Raw genomic sequence first — 24,489 nt, 5'->3', positions numbered from 1 at the left:
CACTAATTAAATTTTTATTTAATTAAAAAGCCTGTAACGCTTTATGTTTCAGTTGTGACTTTGTGTGTTTTCTCCTTTGATGAGATAATGAGCCCATAAGAATACCTGAAAATTGGTCTACTATTGGATAATTTTTCTCTTTTGTGTCATAGATAAAAGAGGTGTAGAATTTTTGAAAATGATGTTGACAGATACAAAGTAGGTTAAATTCTCAGAGCCATGTTCATTAAATAGGTTGTGTTTTTCACCGAGTTGGTCTCTCTCTGCCCCTCTCATAATAGTCATGAGACACTGGAGAGATCAGAAGTGTTACAAAGGATGGTGAAGTACGACTCTCTTGGAGTTCGTTGCTCTGCATAGAACATGTAGGCACTCAACATAAGTAATGGTCAGAATTGCATACATATACACAATTTTTGTTATTTGGGCATTAGGCCCAACTATAAGGTGATCTGTACCCAATGCTTCATCTCCTTATGCTGCATATATCATCATAGGCTATTAAGACAGACAGTACTGCCAAACTTAAACAAACTCATCAAGCTGTTTATATGTATCTATGCAATGTTCAGGTTGCATCATGATCAGTACGCTATCTGAGACTGTGCTGATGTAAGTCATGGTGCTTGTAATGCGAAAGAGTTAGTGCTATTTGATTTAGCACTAAGGCCTCCAACTTGTGAAATTTCAAGCCTTCTTCCTTTCTGTTAAGTTGTTTTTGTGCCTTTGGATTTCTAGAGCACTTCTGTACATTCTAGCATAATAATGACTGGACCTTGATATCCCGAGCACGGGGTCCCGGGTTCGATTCCCGGCGGGGTCAGGGATTTTCACCTGCCTCGAGATGACTGGGTGTTTGTGTTGTCCTCATCATTTCATCATCATCCAGGAAAGTGGCGAAATTGGACTGAGCAAAGATCGGATAATTGTACGGGCGCTGATAACCACGCAGTTGAGCGCCCCACAAACCAAACATCATCATGACTGGACCTTGATAAATCTATAGTACTGAAGAATTTGGTGGTTCCCTGGTCCCAGAGTGTGATTTTATACTGCCAGTTTGTGTCTTGCCCCAGTGACACTTGTCTTCTATTCTTTAGCCAGGTGTTAATGCTTCCTTTAGCTAGTTCCAATGTACACCTGACCACGTGTGCAAGGGATTTGGTACACTCCACCTGTGGCAAGCAGCTAGCATAGATCCTTAGTATTGTTCAAATATTCATGCAACTTTCTTGTCTGTTTGAATACTGTGTCAACACTGTGTTTTTTAGTACCCTGCTGACATGATCTGTGACTGTTTCCAAGAATGTGATGAAAACTCGTTCTTTAGCTTGTTCTGCTTCAGTAGAGCCTCCAGATCCTTCAGGATGCAGTGCCTTATTTATCTCTTTGTTAGAGTAGCCATTTCCTTTTAAGGCAGTTTGTGTCTAGGCAACACAAATAAATTGGCTGTAGCCAACAAATTTGCTTTCTGATACTATAGTTTTATCAGGGTCCAATCATTACTGTGATATGATGTACACAGAGGACAGAGGCCATAGAAACTAAGAAGTATGAAAACAACTTTAGCAGAAAGGAAGGAGAACTGAAATTAAGCAAGTTAGGGGTGACATTGACAAACTTCATTTAAATCTACGTGTCCACTTAAATTACTTTCAGTTTGTTGTGTTACCCCTACCATTTAATTGAGCATCAGTAATAATCCCCGTCAATAGCATTCATCAGTGCGCAGGAAGACACATGTCCAATGCCAGTATATGAGAAATGAAAATCCCTCATATTAAGCAAAAACAGAAGAAATTAATTTAATAAATAGCTCCTGAACTCTTTGGGCAAGGACTGATCACAACTGCATATTATTTTCCTCTGTGCCAGGCAAAATACTGCTACAACTAGTGGCAGTTATGTCAGTGTCCATCATTTTTTAACAGCAGCTGGTACATGTGCCTTCACTTGCCTTTTCATCTTTCAGCATTATTACTGCACCATTCAGCTGGCAGAAATTTCACATCTTGTAACATTTTACACACACACACACACACACACACACACACACACACACACACACACACACACACACACACACACACACACACTATTTGAGACAGAAAAGGATTCGCTTGTTACCAGATACAGTAAATGTGGTGTCACCGCAAGACACCACACTTGCTAGGTGGTAGCTTTTAAATCGGCCGCGGTCCGCTAGTATACGTCGGACCCGCGTGTCGCCACTGTCAGTGATTGCAGACCGAGCGCCGCCACACGGCAGGTCGAGATACGTCCTAGCCCTTGCCCCAGTTGTACAGCCGACTTTGCTAGCGAAGCTACACTGACAAATACGCTCTCATTTGCCGAGACGATAGTTAGCATAGCCTTCAGCTACGTCATTTGCTACGACCTAGCAAGGTGCCATTACCAGTTTATATTGAGATTGTTATTAATGTACCGTCAAGAGCGATGTACACCAATTATGGATTAAACTTAAGTATTACTTCAACTACGTACTTTATTTGCTACTATAATTTCCCTTAACTGTTCCAGACCTCATGCCAGTCTGCGTGAACTTAACGCGTGCATTTTACCCTCCTCTAGCAACACGGTGTTGGCTCTTCTGCCAACACATCAGTAAACTACAACAGGGCTGAAAACAATGAGACCAAAGACAGTGCACAGTAAAAGGTGTCAGGATTTGAAAACAGTTTTTTTAATCAACAGGAAAAAACAAACAGGACAAAGGAAAAAGAAAATCAGCTAAGTGCAGACAGAGAATAGTCTTAAATTAATGCCAAACTAAGTAAAGGGAGGGGATTAATGAGAAGATAGGAATATAAAATAAATGAAACAGTAGTTCAGCTCATGAGCTCACATTGTTCTTCAGAGCCCAAAGACACACAAGCAGCTATATAGTCCTGGCACCACAGATTTATTGTGTGTTTTTGTTTTCTCCAATGATGCACAAGTTTATAAGTCAAACTACTATGTCTGTTCTCGTTTATATACCAACCCATCACTCAATACCACCACTACACAGAAAGTGATTATCTTTACTCATTCTACTGTTTGTACTCTGAACTATCATTTTTCTGCATATTAATCAACCCAAATCCTCTACTGTGAGCTCATTATAAGCAGAAGATAACATGGTGCTCCTCTGAAGTGTTAAAAGTAGCAGCTCCAAAAGATTTCGAGGGGCACAAATATAACCTGAAATACTTGTGATAGTCTGGAAGAAGAGCACAAGCTCTGGCAAGTAACTAACTCATCTGGCATTGACCTATTTTGAGATCATCATAGAAGATAAGAAATGGATGTGCAAAGAAGGTGGAAGAGGCAGCAAATCCAACTCCACCAATCAGCTACAATTAGATATGCAACATACACGGAATCATGTGTTATACACACAAACAGCATTTATATAACTAATATTGCTTAGAAAAGGTGAGAGAAAAATAGACATTGATATAACATTGGGTTGAACATTTGAACTAAATTTTTCATTGTACCAACTGTACAATAAAGGTAGTCTGTGCATCATACTTGCTAGCTAAAATAAATCACAGAATGCTGGCAGATACTAAATATATGATAGAGTAAGGAAAGAAAGAAGAATGGTTTGAATTTAATACTCCCTGGTGAAACAGTCATTTTGAATTGAGCATTTGGTTGGTTTGATAAGGATTGGGAAGGAAATCAGCAAGGGTGTATCGAAGGAACCATTCTGACAATTGTGTGAAGTGATTTAGTGTAACAGAACACCTAAATATGGATGGTCAAACAAGGATCTGAAGTTTGTTCTCATAAACAGAAGTTTAGTGAGTTAAACACTATGAAACTTCCTGGCAGATTAAAACTGTGTGCCCGACCGAGACTCGAACTCGGGACCTTTGCCTTTCGCGGGCAAGTGCTCTACCAACTGAGCTACCGAAGCACGACTCACGCCCGGTACTCACTATGCTATCTCACTTGTAATCAGAGAAGGAATGAGTCAGTAAACAAATAAAAGTAACAGGAATGAATAGAAGATGGGGAGAAAAGTGAGAAGACAAAATATGATGGGAGAGAAAAGAGCTATGTAAGACAGCTTATGATGACGAGAGACAGTAAATGGCTTAGTCATCATCATTCCTCTCCATTGATTATTTGTTGATGTTCATGTCAATAATGCTGATCAGAATTTTCAAGTCAGCTGACAGATTATGCCTGTGCTCTCACATCACTCCACTCCAAATTATAGAACTTTACTGATGGTGTACCTGGAAAATGTGAAACTAGAATGATTTTACGCAGTGTGACCTACATAGATGAAATTCACATGATAAAGAAGCCTGTCTGTAAACAATTCCAATCAATCTCACGAGGAGACCTTACAGACCCCGTGGGTCTCTACGATTTTCTTCATACTTACAAGATGTGGAGGTTGGTATCTGAACATCAGTTTTTTAAAGCACTGCAACATAAAAGAACTAAAAAACAATTTCTGAGCACTGTTACATATAAAACAGTTTTGGTTTATTGACATATTACTGGGATGTGAATGTGTAGCATAATAGGACTGTAAGTGTTAATGCTGGTTTGAATCTCACTTGTAGTTTTTTTCTTTTTTTTTGCATTCCATGTTTAGTAACAAGTGAAAATGTTACTTAACAAATATGAAACCATAATTATATAAATAAAAGTAATATATTTTTAATTACTATTTGTATGAAAATGCAAGTATTCACAAAAAATTAAAATTTGATTTAAAAATGTGAAACTTCAATAAAAATAAAATAATTTTTTATTTCTACTATACTATTAAGGTATATATTCTTTTTCATTTAACAAGAAGGCATTTTGCATGCCTATATGAAATTTTGATTTGTTTTCATGCAACTGGTAATCAAAAATAAAAACAAGTTATTTTTATTCAAAATTATGTTTCAATATTTATTAAATAACATTTCCTTATGGAATTTAAATAAAAGCAAATAGACAAATATTAGATTAGAACTAGTGACATTACAATTACAATCCCTATTGTTCTATGTATTCGACTACTCTTGTATTTGCTAATGTTTTGTACTGGAAATCTTCAACGATGATTTTTTTTAAGAACTGTGTTACACTGCTCTAGGAAAATGGTGTCTGGACATAGACCTTCAAACCCTGTGAGGGTGAAGAAATAACAAATGGCCAGTCCTCATGGTCTCATTAAGAGTAATAAATCAATGAAGCATGAAAGCAGTATCCCAATCACTGAGTAGTACTGACATGGACTGGAATCAATTGTCTTTTACTTGCATACCATAATTCTCATAAGACATGCCCTGAAGGGAGAACAACATCGCCCAAAATATTTCCAAACCTACTAGCATAGACCTCTGCCACTAATTAAATTTACATACTCCTTCCTCCATGCACAATACATTCCTAAAGAGGTTTCTTTACACCATGGCTATCATCCATGTTAGTTAGAAAACCTACTGAATGTATCTCCCTGATACTTTACAGACCAGCACTGCCACTGAGAAAACTTGCATTGCTGAAACAGGCTACTTGTTACCTACAAGTTACAGCCAGCATTTCATGATTATAACCCATTAAAATTATAGTTATTATTGTTTACATTGGTAGTACTATAAGTTTCCATTTTGTTAACTCACACTGTGATATATAATTAAGAATATTGTCACTTGGTTCCACTACTCAAGCTATTTAGATACCTTCTACCAATACCCATAAAATAACTTTTTTCTAACTCTTATTATAGGAATTGGTTCTTCAGTACTTTCAAATTTGCCTACTGTTCTCACTTTCACCTGTCTTCCTCAGTCATATTTTGTCAGTCTTTTCAACATTTTTCTCTCTCTCTCATTTCCATTTATTTTTATGTTCCAAATCCTAGTCTCCATCTGCACTTGCAATTACTTTCTAGTCTACAGTTATATTGTTACCTTGTAATTTGCTTCCAGACTACAAGTAGTATTCGGTAATTAGCATATCATTCTTTATATCCACTGCTAAATGTATTATCTTACCAGTTGATTTCACCTTTACAGCCTATCTTCCTTACCAACACAAGGATAAATTTTACTCTCCAAAGATTCTCAGTGTGTTCTTATTATTCATGAATCTCTGAGCTTTGATACTGTGAAGTATGTGCTTTTTCCTGCTTCCAGCCACAAAGTGTGTACATAAAGTTACCATAAATGGTGTTTAATGAAGTACTTATTTCATTTTCCTAGATTTATATTCATATGTTGCCTAAATTAACATCAAAGATACAGCTTTAATTAGTAAGTAAATATATTTCAGGTGCAGCCACAGTACGAATAGCAATGCCAGCTAACATGCAGTCAAGTTTGATTTTCCACTATAACTTGAAATTTTACGATAGTGACGGCGATAGTTTTGATGGAGTCAGCTTGAAGCGGTTTGTGATGCAGGTAATCTTTGACCTTACCACCGTATATTTTATGTCAGCTTTATACTAACTTGTGGAGCTCTGATTTGGAACTGAAAATGGGAAACTGTATGTTGAGGAACAAAGTGAAGGAGATTTACGCTACAATTCCTTCTTGACAAAGGAAATCAAACAATTTTCATATTGTTTCTTCACATCCAAAATATCGTTAGAAGTTTGTAAGAAGAACATTGAAGTAGCACTTCTTTTGATATTCTATAAGCATCTTCTGATAAGAATTATTGCCTGTGAGAAATCTGTGGCAGACTTATCCATCAAGGGACAAGTGTTAACATGCTTAAGATTGACCAAATATCAGACATTTCACAGCTGATGAATAGCTCATCACTTTGGGAGAGCACAAGAGTGAAAGACCGATGGCTTTAGGGCGAAAATAAAAGTCTAACAAAATGATTACATGAAGTTCATGTGTTTATTTATGTGAGGTTCAAATGTGATAAACAGCCATCAAGCATGATGAGCAGATTAATTTGTCTATTTCTTAGTGTTATAAGTACTCATAGTCTCATCCCTAAAAAAAGTATTGAACTTATAATCTAATAAGATAATTCCTTTGCTTATGCTAATTCACCCTATGAATAAAACAGTGGCTTATAATTATGTTAAAAATACAAATGACACAATTTTTAATTAGCTAATGAATCAAAAGCAGCCAACCAGGTGCAATGAAATGTTGTTTTACTCCACCTATGGTCATGATTTTGGGAGATGTAGACTTTTCTTCTTTATAAATATAGGAGTTTACATTAGTCGAAACCATGCTCAAATATCAAATAAAACCCCCTTTCATTGCAACTGGTTGGCTGCTATGGATTCACTTACTCATTTCTAACAGTTGATGAAGTCAGCCATGTTCAAAATATTGAACTTGGAGTTACTTATTTTTGTTACACAACTCTTTTATTATGAATTAACCTGCAAGTTAAGTTTCATCGATAATGCTTTCTATGATTTGACTTTTGTCTTAGCAATTTTCCACTCCTTTCCTTTGCCACAGTCTTCCAAAGTGAGAGACAGTGGCAGATGTTAAGGTACTGTGTAGGATAAAAAGTAAATTATCTGTTGTCTGGTATTTCTTACATAAATTATCTAATTATCTTAAAGCTCAGTTGGCAGTTGCCTGTTGGTGCAGTATGCTACAATACTACAATGGGGTGACAGAAGTCATGGTATAGTGATATGCACACATATAGATGGTAGTAGTATCGCGTACACAAGGTATAAAAGAGCAGGGCATTGAAGAGCTGTCATCTGTACTCAGACAATTTATGTGAAAAGATTTCTGACATGATTTTGACCACACCTTGGGAATTAACAGACTTGGAATGTGGAATGGTAATTGGAGGTAAAGACATGGGACATTTGATTTCAGAAATTGTTCAGGAATTCAATATTCCGTGATCCAAATTGTCAAAGTGTGCTGAGAATACCAAATATCAGGCTTTACCTCTGACTACAGACAATACAGTGGCCAATGGCCTTCACTTGATGACCAAGAGCAGCAGTGTTTGTGTAAGAGTTGTCAGTGGTAACAGACGAGCAACACTGCATGAAATAACCACAGAAATCAACAAACAAATCTGTTAGAACAATGTGACATTAATAGGCTATGGCGACAGACTACTGATGCAAGTGCCTTTGCTAACAACGCATCGCCTGCAGCACCTCCCCTGGGCTTGGACCCTAGACTACTGAAAAACTGTGGCCTGGTCAGATGAGTCCTGATTTCAGTTGGTAAGAACTGGTGGTAGGGTCTGAGTGTGGCGCAGGCTCTAGGAAGCCATAGGCCCAAGTTGTCAACAATACGCTGTGCAAGCTTGTGGTGGCTCCATAATGGTGTGGACTGCATTTACAATGAATGGACTGGGTCCTCTGATTCAGCTGAATCAGCTGAGGCCATTCATATACATTACGTTCCCAAACAACAGAGGAATTTTTATGGTTGATAACACATTATGTCAGCAGGCCACAATTATTCCCAATTGGTTTGAAGAACATTCTGGACAATTCGAGTGAATTATTTGGTCACCTAGATTGCCTAACATTAACCACATTGAACATTTATGGGACATAATGGAGAGGTCGGTTCATGTACAGTCCTGCATTGACAACTATTTCACAGTTATAGGTGGCTATAGAGGCAGGAGACTTCCAAGGACTTGTTGAGTCCATGCCACATCGAATTGCTACACAGCACCGAACAAAAGGAGGTTCAGCCCGATATTAGGTGGTATCCTATGACTTTTGTCACCTCATGGTATTAATAAAATGAGTACTTAGTTCCATTAAAATTTAGTGCCTTTTCACAATTACATAAATGCATATACATACGTCTGAATCACACATTGGTGAGTAAACAGCTCTATATTGTTGTAACTGTGAAGACAACAAAACTTGCCACTCAGTTTTTGACATAGTCCCCTTTTATCTAAAACATAGTTTGCTCAATATTTCTCTAGCAAATGGTTTCTGTCCTGTAAGTGCAAATCTGGAAGGTCTACAAGTAAGTGGTTGAACGCTACATGGAAAGACAGGCAGAGCAAGGAGGGGGAAAGGGTTGTCAAAGTACTACCTATCACCACAAAAAATAAATCTAACACAACTAACTTTTTGTTTCTTTGCAGATATGCATCTGCAGTTCCTGTACATGCTGAAATCTCCACACCACAGTATTGCACATGCATTAGAGGCACCAAAACAAAAAAGCGCAGCCCATTGAAGGAGTCGAGTATCATGAGGTAATCTGCTTGCGGGAACTGCAGCAGAAATCAGGTAGCTCTATAAGGCCAATCCAGATGGTTTGTTTTGGCCTGACACAGCTGCAGTCTTTCCATTCCTGCTGCAAACAAATTATTGTGTGATACCACACTTTATCAATGGGCTGTGCATATTGTTTTGGGTCTTTTAGTGACATGCTATGGTACTGTGGCATGAAGATTTTAATGTGTGCCAAGACTGCAGGCATGTACCCATAAACAAACTTAATTATGTAACTTTATATTTTTCTGGTGACAATTAAAGCTTTACAAAAACTACTTGTATGAGTACATTTGTTAGTTATTTAAATACAACCCTCCTTACGTATCTTAATAATTTAAAATATGAATATAATAGAGGGAAACATTCCACGTGGGAAAAATATATCTAAAAAGAAAGATGATGAGACTTACCAAACAAAAGCGCTGGCAGGTCGATAGACACACAAACATACACACAAAATTCTAGCTTTCGCAACCAACGGTTGCCTCGTCAGGAAAGAGGGAAGGAGAGGGAAAGACGAAAGGATGTGGGTTTTAAGGGAGAGGGTAAGGAGTCATTCCAATCCCGGGAGCGGAAAGACTTACCTTAGGCGGAAAAAAGGACAGGTATACACTCGCACACACACACATATCCATCCGCATATACACAGACACAAGCAGACATTTCCAAATGTCCTTTTTTCCCCCTAAGGTAAGTCTTTCTGCTCCCGGGATTGGAATGACTCCTTACCCTCTCCCTTAAAACCCACATTCTTTCGTCTTTCCCTCTCCTTCTCTCTTTCCTGACGAGGCAACCGTTGGTTGCGAAAGCTAGAATTTTGTGTGTATGTTTGTGTTTGTTTGTGTGTCTATCGACCTGCCAGCGCTTTTGTTTGGTAAGTCTCATCATCTTTCTTTTTAGATATATTAATAATTTAAAAAACGTTGTTGACCCACTGATACGCTGCTTTTGGGATAAAAATTGCTTATTTGAACAGCAGATTATGGTGGTGATAACGACATTCCCTAAGTATCATAAGCTGTGGGGAACTACTCACATGAAATTTAATGGCATGTTAATGACACATGGATTAATTTAAACCTTTGCTTTATAAAAATGAAGTACTTGAATGGAAATACAATTTTGAATCCTTCTTGTGGTTTTCCAGTCTGTTGTAGGAAACATTGTCGCATTTCGAGTACATGCTCCTTGTAGTGGAGCATTCCTGTTGGATATATTTGCTAATGCAGTCACACCAAAGGAATATCTGACGGGTGAACCCATGAAATTCAAGAGTGTATGCAAGTTCAAGATTGCATGTGAAGAACTGCAGACAGTAATGGTCCCTCTGCCAGACTGTGCCAGTGGTGAATGGGGCCCTACAAAGGCAACACGGCTGTTTGGACTTGTGCCAATAACACACCAGGTAGGTTCAGATAGAATAATTATGAAAGGTGACAAATGTCTGTAGAAAAACAGAGCAAAGCTCAAGGCAAGTGATATTCAACACTCTTAAATTATAACAAGCTCAGGGTTATTACAAGATTTCCAACATACTGAAAATTACTCTTTTATCAACGATAGTTTTGTCTTAATTGGAAATCTTGAGGATTGTAAAGGCTGAAAGGAGGAAAGGGCGGGGTGTTCAGAGTAGAAATATAGAATTGAGAGAATATAAGCAACAGAAAGGTCTCAAAGAAATACAACCATTTTCACATACTAAAAATACATTTAAAAATGATGCCCCCGCTGTAGAAAAAGTCTGAAGACAGAGCTTGATTAGAGAATTATTTTGGGTGTGAAGGGAAAATTCATGAGAATCAGAAATGTAGATTCTGGGAGAGGCTGTCAGGATGCAGTAGTACATTTACAGAGCAGAGGTAAGTGAAAAACAATTATGAATAACAATAGAAGAAACCATTGTCCCCCTCCTCATCCTCACAACAGGTGGGGACCTCTTTCCTTGGAGTACCTAACTCTAGTTATTGTATAGACAATTGTGTTACCCTGATATACATTTGGCCTGTCATGTGTATGCACAAATAATTCTGTGTATGAACAGAAATAGGAAGGAAGATCTGATGTACTGTGTAACACTAAATGATGAGTAATTATTTTTCTTAATAGCCTGTACCATTCCTGTAGAAGATCCTATTTGCAGTTGGTGCTGGAAAATGTCACTGTCCAAAAATAATAAAGTTCCACTATTTACTTTTCATAATCTGTCCTCGCCCTCTTATGATTAACTGAGTTATGAAATCATAACTGATGTTTACTGAATGATGTGACTGATTTCCTCAATCATCGAGCACCTAAAAGCAGATATAAATAACTGAGTAAATCCACACAGCAATGCACTATTGTACCTTTCACAGATAATTAAAACTGGAGCTACTATTTTTTGCCATAATTTATCGACAGATGTGGAACTTTCTGCCCTATTTGCTGAGGGGGAAAAAAATGAAAGAAAGAATACGTGGTAACATCGAGGCTGTGAACCCCAAAAGAACACAGTTCCAATGATAACTGAATCTTGTTAGTAATCTAAAACATTTACTCAGATACAGTTTATGCTTTCACAGCTCACCATTCTGAGAAAGAACATCTCATATATCGTCACATTCGTAGCTGTTAAGAAACCACTCTCCAAGCTGGAGGAGGAAAATTTGTTACCAATATTTCATGAAGTCCATTACTAAGTTTGTATGAAGACATGTAATTTTGATATCCATTTTTATAATTTTCTCTTTTTTCCTCTAAAGATGCATCTGTGTCTTGTTTTTCAAACTTTATCTTTTCTTTCCATGTCAGAAAAAAAAAGACAACTGGGGATTGATCCTCAATATTTAACTTTACAATCTCACAATTTCCCTCTAATTCAGAAACCCACATGACAAGAAAATGTAAATAATGAGTGAGAATAAGTCACCATTAGCCTACAAAACATTGTGCTATGTGTGGCTGGACATGTGAAAAGTAGACATATTTTAGTAGGAGAGCTTAAACAGTGTTTAAGCAATACAAGAAGATGCATACATAAGGACAAAATAATACAGAAACATATGTATTTTCCAGAAGACATAGCGAAGTTGGAGCTTAACAATAGGGAGGGGTGGACCATGAACAAATGAAACAGAATTGATTTCAGATCAGATAGACTGTGAGCTGACAGGATTTCCAAAAGGGCAGTATCCAGCAGTGTTGCTTACAGGTTTTGTACTGATGGTAGACGGCAATACCAAACTGTACAAAATGTGGTGTAACTGAGCAGCTGAGTTTGTCCTTGCAAATAATTTATGAGATCATATTTTTAAATTTTGAGAGAGAGACAAAACCTGCATATAGATCGTGTATAAAATAGTTGTCTGTTGCATATTTCTGTAATTTCTGTTTTATTTTGAACAGGATGCTCTGGTGTTCGCTGGCAGGGAGCTAGAGCTTCAGTTCAGGATGTCACGACCACTTACAGACTTCATGGCAACTCTGCATAAAAATGGTGTGGAAGAGAAAAGACTTGCAAAATTTGTTTCTCATTTAGTCTCAGATGATGATATAGTAACATTTCATATAAGTTTCCCTGAGGAAGGTCAGTATGGTCTCGATATTTACACACGTGAATTAGGGGGCAGTCAGATGGATGGGACTGGTGAGAAGCATCTTCTGACACACTGTTGTAAATATCTGATAAATTCATCAAAAAGAAATTGAAGCAGGTTGCCAAAACTCATCACACAAGTGTTATCAAAGCAGTCAAGATCTTGTCAGAAAAATGTTATCATGGAAATGAAATACACAGCCATGAACCAGATTGTCTAACCAAAAGCAAGAAAAACTGTTGTAAATGTTACTAATACCATTTAAAAGATTTTATTGTTAAGATTAAAGTATTACTTCTACAAGTATTCAGATATAAGAGCAGCAGATAACAATTCAGATGCTCTTTGTAACAGATGACTACACCCCATAGTCAAATAGCCATTAAGCTAACACAATTAGAACATCAAATCTACAAGGAGTGCAAGCTCACATGACTGAGTTTGATTATTTTCTCCCATTACATTTCTTGTTGTGTTGATGGCTGTAATGTTGCTTTTTATACCACTATTAACTTTCACTGTGACACTGTCTGCACTAATGCATTGACTGTTTTTATTAAAAACCTTACAGAAAGCTGAATCCTCCAATATTAAATCACCGTGCATGAATCAGTGTTGAAGATGTGTGGTATTAGAAACAATAATTAACACACAATATTTTTGTACTAGCTTATGAGCTTTAAAAATTCATACCATCATCTATATTTTTAAAATGAGTTTACCTTACCACCAGTATATATAATCCTTTCACAATGACTCCACATGCACAATCTTGCCACATATGTTCACCCAATGAAACAGATATTTATTGTTGTAATTATAACAATGTGTTGAGCAAAGAGAATACATAATAATGTTATTTCATATTTGTGGGGCTGAGTTTTCACATTTAATTCAACATGCAACCACATTTTTTTCTGTATAATAAAACCTCTTGGTAGTACTAAATGACACTTTCATGATAGCACTTTTTCTCTTAAACTGAATCCCTTCAATAAAGACAGTAATGTCAAATGATGGCACAAGTCTCAGATATAAAGAGGGGAAAAAAAATTTCAATGAGGAGATGAAAGTAGCGTCTTCTCTAGAAATGTGACTGGTTGCATGGTGTACAAATATATGAAAGAAATGAAAAGTCGAGGTGTGTGTATGTGCATATCTATGGAGGGGGGTGGAGTGGGAGGTTTGTGGGCCAACAATTTTCTTCCTGCATATTCTTTTCCTGCACAGAGCAGTTTTGTGGAATGAAAATTGACAGCTGCAGGAAATGCTATCAGTAGTTCCACATATTGTACATGAAACTATTTATTTTGTGTTATTGTCTGTTGTTACATGACATACTACTGCCATCGCTTCACTTTCTTTAGCACTCATGATCAATCTCCCCCCCTTCCCCCCTCCTTTCGATGTTTATATTGCATGAATGACAACTTAATTTTTTTCATCATTTTGCAAACAACTTATCCACTTATCTCAACTATTGGCATAACAGTGATGTTGGACGGAATGAAATCTGGAAGCTAAAACTGTGTGTGTGTGTGTGTGTGTGTGTGTGTGTGTGTGTGTGTGAGAGAGAGAGAGAGAGAGAGAGAGAGAGAGAGAGAGAGAGAACATCACATTTCCCAGTGTGATAATTGGGGGAGGGAATGGGCAGGGGTTGAGGTTGAGGAGGAGATTGGATGCATGTGTGTGTGCGCACTTCAGTTTTACAGTAATGTAACATATGTAATCCATTAGATATACTTGATAAACTAAGTTTATATTTATAAATATATGGACAGCCATCCTACAAAACAGGCACTGTATATACATAACTGCAACACTTTACATACCACTGTCATTTCACTGAACAGATTCAGGTGATCAGATCTGTGATCTCATGTTAGAGTTCTGTTTTTGAGACACTGTATTTACACAAGTCATCAACAAAGTCATGTCAATTAATATATCATCACTGCTGGTATCTATGCAGGAAACTAATATTTGATGCAAATATCAGATGTTCTTGTATGTGGGAAACAAAATGTTTCATAGTATCTATGTATACTGTTCCATTCTTGTCATTATACAGATCATGCTAATATTTTAAACTATCATGATGGAGCTGCAGAAGCACCATTATGAAATTCATTATATTGTATTATATCAAGTCAAGTAAATCCAAGCTCTTAATTTTAAGACAAAAATTATTTGTATGAAATATGTTTGTTGTAAATCTGTGTGTGTTCTGGCTATTTAATTGTTTATATGTAACATGTTGCTTCAATAAAAGCTGACTTTTAAAAATATTCCATTCTCCATTTTAAACATTTCTTATACAAACATGACAGCACACCACACCACTCCACTAACATCGTTATATTTAGAACAAGAATACAGTGGTAAGTATTGCTCAGCAAAATTACCATTATTCTGCATGGTGAAAAATGCATTTCTTAATGTTTACTCCATTAATCTTTGGTGTCCAAAGCCAGAGGTATTGCTCAACTTGAGCAGTTACCATATTTACCTGATTGTAAAATGAAGTTTTTTCCCAAATTTGTCATTCAAAAATACAGTGTTGTCTTATATGTGCACATTAAACAACAGTTGCTGAGGTAAACATGTTTATGTAACTAATTTGACCAAAAAACAGCTCTAGAAGTACACGACTTACTTTTATTGTTAAGAATTCATACAATCAACATATGTATAATAGAATGAGCATAATTATTACCATTGTACACAAAAATTCAATTTTTATAATCGTTGTTGGTCACAAGGGAGGTGGTTCATTTTTTGTACCACTGTGCATCAAGATGCATGATAGTCTTGGAAGCATGTCTTCCTTTTCCCTAAACATAAAGGAACCTTACACACACTACACATCCAGTCGGTGAGAATTTGTCATTTCTTGGAACTACATGCTGCACATCTCCTTGTAGATCTTTCTGGATGACGAGATGAACTTTCAAGATGCACAAATTTCGGAACATTGGGTTTCTTCTTGTTGAACTGGAGATGACTACTCAGACTTTGCTTGCGGCGGCATCAATAAAGTACCAAAATATTCTGTGCCACCACTTTTTGCTATTTCTGTCAGTTTCATATACGCCCTTCAGCTGGTCAAATTTATCTACACAATTCATGTTGGCATTGTAATCGGAGAGAGCAATGGGGCAAGAAACTTTTATTTCATTTCCATCTTTTTCATTTCTTGTAACCTCTGTTGTTTGAGTTGGACCATGGAAATTTGAAAGCAGATGGACAGATCTCTTATCTTTCCACTTCATCACACTAAGGCCTGTATTGTTAGTAGCCCAATCATAGTCACCCCTTTTCATTTCCTTGTCACTTTTCAGTATAGGTAAAGATTTTCTACTTGGATTCACTGTACCATTGTTGTTGTTGTTGTTGTTGTTGTGGTCTTCAGTCCTTAGACTGGTTTGATGCAGCTCTCCATGCTACTCTATCCTGTGCAAGCTTCTTCATCTCCCAGTACCTACTGCAACCTACATCCTTCTGAATCTGCTTAGTGTATTCATCTCTTGGTCTCCCTCTACGATTTTGACCCTCCACGCTGCCCTCCAATACTAAATTGGTGATCCCTTGATGCCTCAGAACATGTCCTACCAACCAATCCCTTCTTCTGGCCAAGTTGTGCCACAAACTTCTCTTCTTCCCAATCCTATTCAATACTTCCTCATTAGTTATGTGATCTACCCATCTAATCTTCAGCATTCTCCTGTAGCACCACATTTCGAAAGCTTCTATTCTCTTCTTGTCCAAGCTATTTATCGTTCATGTTTCACTTCCATACATGGCTACACTCCATACAAATACTTTCAGAAATGACTTCCTGACACTTAAATCTATACTCGATGTTAACAAATTTCTCTTCTTCAGAAATGCTGTACCATAAGCATGTATTTTTTCTTTCAAATCTTGAAGGAGATCTGGGCTACTGAAATAATTATCAAAGTAAACTCTGTTATACTTATCTTTAATATTTTCAGTGAGGTCTTTCACAACTCTTTCTCCCAATTTCTTTTCCACAGCATTATCTTTCTTTCCTGTGTAAATATCCAATTTCCTTGCACAGCCAGATTTGTCTGCTAGTACCCACACCTTGTAGCCTCTCTTGATAGGCTTCTTTGGCAAGTACTGTTTTATAGAATATCTTCCTTTGAATTTAATCACAGATTTGTCCACTGCCATACATTCATTTGGATTAAGTGCTTTCTGAAAGTTATGTGAAATTCTTTCTAGGAAAGGACACAACTTAAAAAGTTTATCATAGTTGTGTCCCCTCGTTGTGGCATTTTACTATTGTCATTCAAATGTAAGTTGGTGAGAAACCATTCGAAATGCCTCCTGGACATCAGCTGACTCACATAACTATCATGTAGATCAGCACCTGAACTTTATTATTTATTAATTTTGATCCAACATCAACTGATTGCAAAAAAAGTTTTTTTTTTCTTTTTTTTGTTCCTGTCTTCTGGATAAGTCAGAGCCTTACTTACTAGGGTTACACATTATTGGCTGGCACTTTTATCTACACAACTTTTTCCAAATTTAGTTGAGAGAACAGAGTTACATATATGGACTATACATAAAAAATTGTTATTGCCATACTTAGATTAAGGAATCTACAGTTTGTGACATAGTATTCATATCTGACATTCAAATATTTACAGTTTGTGACACAGTCTAAGATCTGAGATTACATATATTTTTAAATAGATGGTCTTCCATCATATGGGATTACTAAATCTAGAAACTCATCTATTGAATATACAGGATTGTTTAGGAGCCATAATTTTAATTTCGTTTTTAGTTTTGTAATGGGCAATTTGGAGATATTAGGATGGAAGCAATTCAGTAATTTTATGCCTTCATAGTGAGGGCTTTTCTCACAGAGTGTTGTTCTATGAGAGATTATGTGAGGTCTCTCTCTACCTCTAGTGTTGTGATTGTGTATTTCTTTATTAAGTGTTTTGTTACTGTTTACTGCCATAATGATTATCTTCAACACATACAGGTTATGAACAGTTAGTATTTTAAATTCTTTGAACAAATTTCTGCAGGACTCCCTGGCACATTTCTTTCCCATAATTCTAAGTGCCTTCTTTTGTAAGATAAGTACACTTTTCATATTACCTTTACTGCTGGATCCCCATACCTCTATCCCATAGCTTAGATGGGATTCAAATAGTGCAAAATATATTTGCCTAAGAGTGGTGCTGTTACAAAAAGGTGTCAGTTTTCTTAGGACATATATGGTAGGACTTAGCTTTTTGCAAATATCATTCACATGATCAGACCAGTTTAACTCCGCATCAAGTGTCAGGCCAAGAAATTTGGTCGAGTATTGCTTTTTAATGTATTTGTCACCCATTAAGATTTGGTTTTCATGAGTTTTTTGCCTCCCAAGATCAAATTCAATATTATTTGTGTTTAATTTTAGTTTGTTTTCATTAAAATACTACAGAATTAAGCCTGCTGCAATATTCGATTCCACTTCGAGCTGCGAATAGCTTGGATTGCAGCATATTAACATGGTATCATCTGCATATAAGATAGCTGTTGCATGGTTTGTTATGGACTGAATATCATTAACATAAATAATAAAAAGAAGTGGTCCTAATATTGACCCCTGTGAAATACCAAAATTTATGTCAGTGGTGTTTGATTTGTATGCTCCCCCTGTAGTGCTAATAGACACAAACTGCTTCCTATTTGTCAAGTAGGACCTCATCAGATTATGGGCTGTGCCTCGAATGCCATGGTTCCACAGTTTGTCCAGCAATATGGTCGTATCAATACAGTCAAATGCTTTTTGTAAGTCCAGAAAGATGCCACATACATGTTCTTTATTATCTATTGCTTCAGTGACACCTTCGATTAAGTTGGATGCTGCTGTAATTGTGGACAACCCCTTGACAAACCCATACTGCCCCTTAGAAATCACTTTTTTACATACCAGGAAGTTCCAGATTCTTATGTATATTACTTTCTCGAAGATTTTGGATATTATTGGAAGAACAGAAATGGGTCGAAAGTTTTCTACCAGATTCCTGTTTCCTTTTTTAAAAATAGGCATAACTCGAGCAATTTTCAACTCATCTGGAAATAGCCCATCTTCCATATGAGAGTTGATAACTGTTGATAAAGGTGATGCAATTTTATGTATACATTTATTAAGAGTGTCCAGACTAAGACCATCATATCCTGCTGCATGGGAATTCTTTAAGCTACTCACTATTTTAATTATTTCTTCTTTACTTGTTGGCATCAAAAAAATACTTCCTGACACTGACATTCCTCTGAATTTGTGTTTATGATTTTTAAGCTGATTGTTTATGCTGGAGCCAACAGAGGCAAAGTAATTGTTAAATAGATCTACTATCTTATTCTGGTCAGTTTTTATTGTGCCGTTTATCAGCAAGTGATTTTCAGTTGTATGATTTTCAGATTTACCTAATTCTCTATTTACTAGTGACCATGATGTTTTGGAGATATTATTTGAGCTCTGAATGACACTTTAAAAATGTTTCTGTTTTTCCTAAATTAGGAGGTCTACATAGTATTTCTGATACTTTTTGAACTCTTCTTTTAATTTTTTATTGCTCAAGTCATTTAACATAGCATACTCATACCATCTTAGTTTTTCTCTAGCCTCAGTGACTGAACTTGATATCCAGTTTCGGGTTACAGCATGTGACTGAATTCTCTTTTTTATTAATGAGCAGGCTTGGTTAAGAATGTAGAATAGTTCACTTGATAATTTGGCGTTAACTATGAAGTGTCATTAGAACACTGTTCCAATCCACATTCCTTAGCATATTATTCAAATGAGTTATATTTTGGTCTGTATTCATCCTAATATATCTATAGCAAATATGTGTAGGAACCTTTTTTTATGTGCACACTTAGTTCTACTACATGGTGGTCTGACAAAGGACTTATAATAACAGAAGATGTAAGATCGTAAAGACGAATACCAGTGATTATGTTATCTATTGCAGACTGGCATGTTTCAGTCTCCCTGGTTACAGTGTTTATCAGGTACATTACATTATATTCAAGCAGAGTATTCTTGAATTGTTTAGTGTGTAACTTATCTGCTAATACATTTATGTTGAAGTCTACTATAATTACTAACTTGTTCAGGTGTGATATAAAAACATTCTCTATCATGTCACAAAACTTTGTTAAGAAAACTTCGAAGTTTCCAGCTAGTGGTCTGTATAAACATATAACATAAATTTCATCATCTGGTACCTTTATACGTGCTACATATAATTCAGTTGTTGCTTCTAATGAATATTTACTTACATTTACAGAATTAAAATCAAATGTGCTTTTTGCATACACTGACACACCCCCACCTCTGATAATAGATCTACAAAACTTATTAGCTAGTACCATGTTTAGAGGTTTAAAAAGTTTTAATTTGGCATCAGATAGCCAGTGTTCACTAATACCAAGCACATCAGGCATAGTTTCATTTACAAACACATCTAATTGTTCATATTTCTTGCTCAAGCCCTGTACATTCTGGTGGATTATTTTAAAGTTGTAAATACCTTGTTGTATATTTCTCTGCTTTACCGACTTAAATAAGGTCATATCTCTGTTTCTCTTGTGGGCTTCCTCCTCTGTCTGGTTTCCACTAAAAAATCATTTAGATGGGATGGAGGCACTGGCTTCCGTCTGCTGTCTGAAGTTTTTTTAGTTGACAGTACTGGTTCTGCTAATGTTGGAGTTGGTTCTGCTGCTATTGTGGATGGTTCTGCTGTTGCTAAAGATGGTTCTGTTGCTTTTGCTGTTGATTTTCCTGCTGGTATTAGGGCTGGCTCTGTAGTTGATGGAGCTGTTACTGCAGTTGTTGTTGTTAGTGTAACTGTTCTTGATGTTTTTACTACTTTTGGTGGAGTTGGTCCAGCTATCATTGATTCTGTTGCTGCTGCTGGTACCAGAGGTGGCTCTGCTGTTGATGTAGCTGCTGTTGCTGCTTTTGTTGTTGTTGCTGCTGTGATTGTTTCTGATGCTTTTAGCATTTTTTGTGGGAATACTTCTGCTGATGCTTGCTTTAAAACTGTTGGAGCTAATGGTAATGACATGCTGTCACTATGTTTGTTCAGTCTCTTCTAACACTTCACTGATTTTCCCACACAAAAGTTTCTTGCCCTTTTTGTTTAGATGCATCCCATGTTTCATGAAGCAGTCTCTCTTAAGAAAATCTGTACAAAGAAAGTTTGTATTTGGATACATTTTGCATATTTCCTGAAATTGTGAGTTGGCTTCCCTAATTTCAGTGTTTACACACGAAGTGGGAATAAGGTCATGTCTACAAGGAGTGCTAGTAATAATCACGTTCTGCTTCTTAGTACCGTCCAGAAATTTCCTTAAGTTGTGCACAGCATTCACTAAATCATTCCTGTACACATCATTGGCACCTCCAATTAATAAAATATAACGATTTGTGCTTTTTTTTTTGTTGTCTTTTATGACGTCCTTTATAATTTCCTGCATTGGAGCGCCTGGTTTTACGCAACTGAAGGCTTTTAAGTCATGATGATTATTGAGAATTTCCACAAGACCGCATCCATGGCTATCAGACTAAATATTTAGGCCTACCTCATTTTCTGTGCTGCTGGCAGAGTACGATGTTTTTGGCGTAAATACTGATGTTTCAGCGGGTTCAGTAAGAAGCTGAATCATGTTTTCTAATAATTTAATGTACTTTCTAGATGCTTTTAAGTCTTTGAATACTTCATTTTTCACCTTTAGTTCGAGTTCAGAGTTACACATCTCTATGGCAGCTTCTCGGCCGTTACACGGATGATTACAGTCGCACGAAAATACATTATTGCGATTTACTTTCACGAAGCAGCTTGAATGATACCACATATGTTTTACTGGACACGTTCTAACACCGGTTTTCACTTTTTCACCACACAAGTGACACTTCACTGATGATAAAAACTCGTAGTTTGTGGAGCAATTTTCTACAACTTGTATACATGCCGCCATCTTTCCTGGCTTCTCCAGTAGTCTCTGTAACTAGGAAGTGGTTTTATGCCCATCAAGATATTTATCCCTAAGAAAGTTTTTAATTCTTCCATGGATGCTGGCACATAAGGTTTACCAATGGTCAGAAATGACTGTTGCGCATATAAGTTCGTCTGAAACAAAAATAAATCCATAATATCACCTGAAAGCAGAACTCCAAATAACTGATATGGTGATGGTGTGCCTAACTCCACAATAAAAACACTGGGACCACACTGGGAAGTAAATGCAGGGGCATCAGCAGGGCGTTCAGATTTGCTCCACTAATGTTCAGTCTTCAACTGGTGATCAGCAATCTCAGATGGAGTCTGATGCACTGTGACGGTTTGACTTAGCTCAGTCTCTGGTGACCTAATCACTGAAATGGTAGTTGGGCACTCATCCCCAGAATCAGTTGACGTATCAGAATCAAACAGAATAGTTTTGGATGTAGTTGGTTCCAGACAATAAGAATTGTCATTGGTGTCATCACTGTCCCCACTATCAAATGATATGTCAGATGGAGTATCCTCTTCAAGGGCTTTCAAAATTTCAGACTCAGTCAGCTTTCTCTGACCCCTCAATATTACTGAAAAGTAAAGAGTAAGATTTACCTATGTTTGAAGTAGACTGACTGTTGTGGAACAGTGGTACATATTTTGAACCGATGAGTAATTAGCTACATTTTAATAATTTCTCATAGAAGTAGTCTGAACAATACAAAAAACTACAATAAACAAATGTACTTACATATTCCAATAGAAATTTTGCTGGAAACTTCCATTAGCAGGTAACAAATAACAATGTTGCACAAACAATGTCTCCACAGTGTACTTGAGCGCACCTGACGTAAAAATATGAAGTACTGGTACTGCTACAAGAACCCAGTAACAACTGCCATCTGGTGCATACATCTAAGAACTACAAAGAACATGCCCTGCTAGTAGTTCAAGTAATCTGCCAAGAGAATGTGCTGTTCTATGCATCCAAATTGGTGGTACAAATAATGTACCACCGTACAACCTTGGTGCAGCATAAGGTGGTACACAAATTGTACCACCAGACTTAAAGAGTTAATAGATTACATAGGTTTTATCATACATTTACGGACAAAGCGTTGGCTCAGGGGTTCTGTCCTGGGTTCCAGCATGTCTGCTGGTCACACAATCTGGTGAGGCATGACATCACTGGGCAGCTACTGTGCAGCATTCACAGTAGTCATGCCATTGTTGGTAGTGCTGTGATCTTGCAACCTTGAGTGTAGTTTGTGACCTATGATGTATTCTGGTATGAAGTGATATCTTTTATAATCTCGAGAGTTGTTCACAGTATTTTCTGAGCCAAACAAGGAAAAACACGCTGTATTGTGCTATGTGTAGTAACTCTGGGCGTAGAAATGAAGGTGTCCTTTATCATTGGTTTCTGAAAGACTTGCGTAGAACTCCAATGTGGACGGACAGGATCAATATTGAAAGTGCAAGGATAAGTCCCAAATATTTTTGTCCACAGGATAACAATCGGGATATGCAAAATGAGTCATTGGATTTACTTACTAAAAGGTGCTGAAGTCGGCATGGAAATAAACCTGGTGCTGCAGGTTCCACACACACAGAAGACGATGGAACAGGAAGAGAAGATCGTAATAACTACAGAGCTCTGTGGAAGAGGGCCCTCAAAACATTGATAGTTTTGTCTCCCAATTAAACAAAAATGGACAAGTCAATTAACACAGAAATTTCCTCTGATCTGATCGTTATAAGCAATGAGCAAGAAATTAAGGACTTGGAAGAATTGGCTATTGTAAAGAGCAGAAACCCTTTATTAGAGCAAAAAATTACAACCATGAAGAAAGCTAAGAAACTGGGTGTACTTCTCAAAACACCTGTTCCCACTAGTAACAATACAGAAAGAGTAAGTAAGGAGGTTTTTTACTATACTACCTCAGTGCTTCACCCAAGGTCACATTTGGCAGCTGATGAAGAGAACAAAATGTGTAAAATGGAATTCGGAGGAACTGCAAATACCTTTACTTTGAGAGCTTTGTCGTCAAAAGCATGTGCTTACTTAAGAAGAAAGAACTTATCTTTTGCCCTGGTGATCAACACTCCCAGAATGGACTAAGCACTCTCATTGTCTACTACACATTTTAAAGGAAGTATTACATTTAATTATGACTAGGTCAGCAATGTTTACACCATTTGAGGTCATGGCTGCCCTAAGCTTTGATGAAATGAACATTGACAGTCATGTGAGCTATAATTTATCTGACGATGTCATACTCGGACCACACAAGAATGTTCAAGTAGCCATGATAAGAAGTTTAATTTCAAAGTAGAAGCAGGCAATATATTACGATTTTGATGTGACAATGACAAGAAATTTGTTGTAGACAACCATTAAAGAACCTGAAGGAGTTGGAGTTTGTGTTGTAGCAGTTACATGTGATTCAGGTTTCTTTTACAACATATTGTATTTGCAAAAATTCTTAAGAAATAACTTTGTTGGTGGCAGAATCACCTTGCCTGACAGTATCACATTTACAATGACTGTAGTAGAATATCTGCAGCACCAGACAAGTGACCTCTCGACCACCTAGAAGCCCACATGAATGTGTGTAGACGTGCACGTCAAAATGTTAGAATGGCTGCACAG

General features: G+C 36.9%; 2 protein-coding genes across 2 annotated transcripts in view; one reads left to right on the top strand and one right to left on the bottom strand.

The window, feature by feature from the left end:
- Positions 1-15,086, top strand: part of LOC126191197 (hillarin) — a 618,826-nt gene extending 603,740 nt beyond the window's left edge. Inside the window, exons 10-12 of the mRNA XM_049931992.1 lie at positions 6,295-6,425; positions 10,371-10,628; positions 12,608-15,086. Coding sequence (XP_049787949.1) covers positions 6,295-6,425; positions 10,371-10,628; positions 12,608-12,910 — 692 coding nt within the window. The 3' untranslated portion in view covers positions 12,911-15,086. The remainder of the gene's footprint in view (positions 1-6,294; positions 6,426-10,370; positions 10,629-12,607) is intronic.
- On the bottom strand, positions 14,892-20,906 carry LOC126191196 (mucin-7-like). The gene is made up of 3 exons (XM_049931991.1): positions 20,529-20,906; positions 16,695-16,941; positions 14,892-14,902 (listed from the first exon to the last, which is right to left on the bottom strand). The coding sequence occupies exons 1-3, from the start codon at positions 20,904-20,906 to the stop codon at positions 14,892-14,894; spliced, it is 636 nt and encodes a 211-aa protein (XP_049787948.1).
- Between the last annotated feature and the right edge of the window lie 3,583 nt (positions 20,907-24,489).

This window comes from Schistocerca cancellata, chromosome 6 (genome assembly GCF_023864275.1).
Source record: "Schistocerca cancellata isolate TAMUIC-IGC-003103 chromosome 6, iqSchCanc2.1, whole genome shotgun sequence".
NCBI classification, from domain to species: domain Eukaryota; kingdom Metazoa; phylum Arthropoda; class Insecta; order Orthoptera; family Acrididae; genus Schistocerca; species Schistocerca cancellata.
This window is presented reverse-complemented; position numbering and strand designations above follow the sequence as displayed.

Bases quoted from the DNA above. Each gene is read 5' to 3' on its own strand.
- LOC126191196 (XM_049931991.1), bottom strand. From the start codon at position 20,906: ATGTCATTACCATTAGCTCCAACAGTTTTAAAGCAAGCATCAGCAGAA. The intron at 16,942-20,528 runs GTACTGTCAACT...TCTATAAAACAG, and splicing joins CTCCAACATTAGCAGAACCA to TACTTGCCAAAGAAGCCTAT.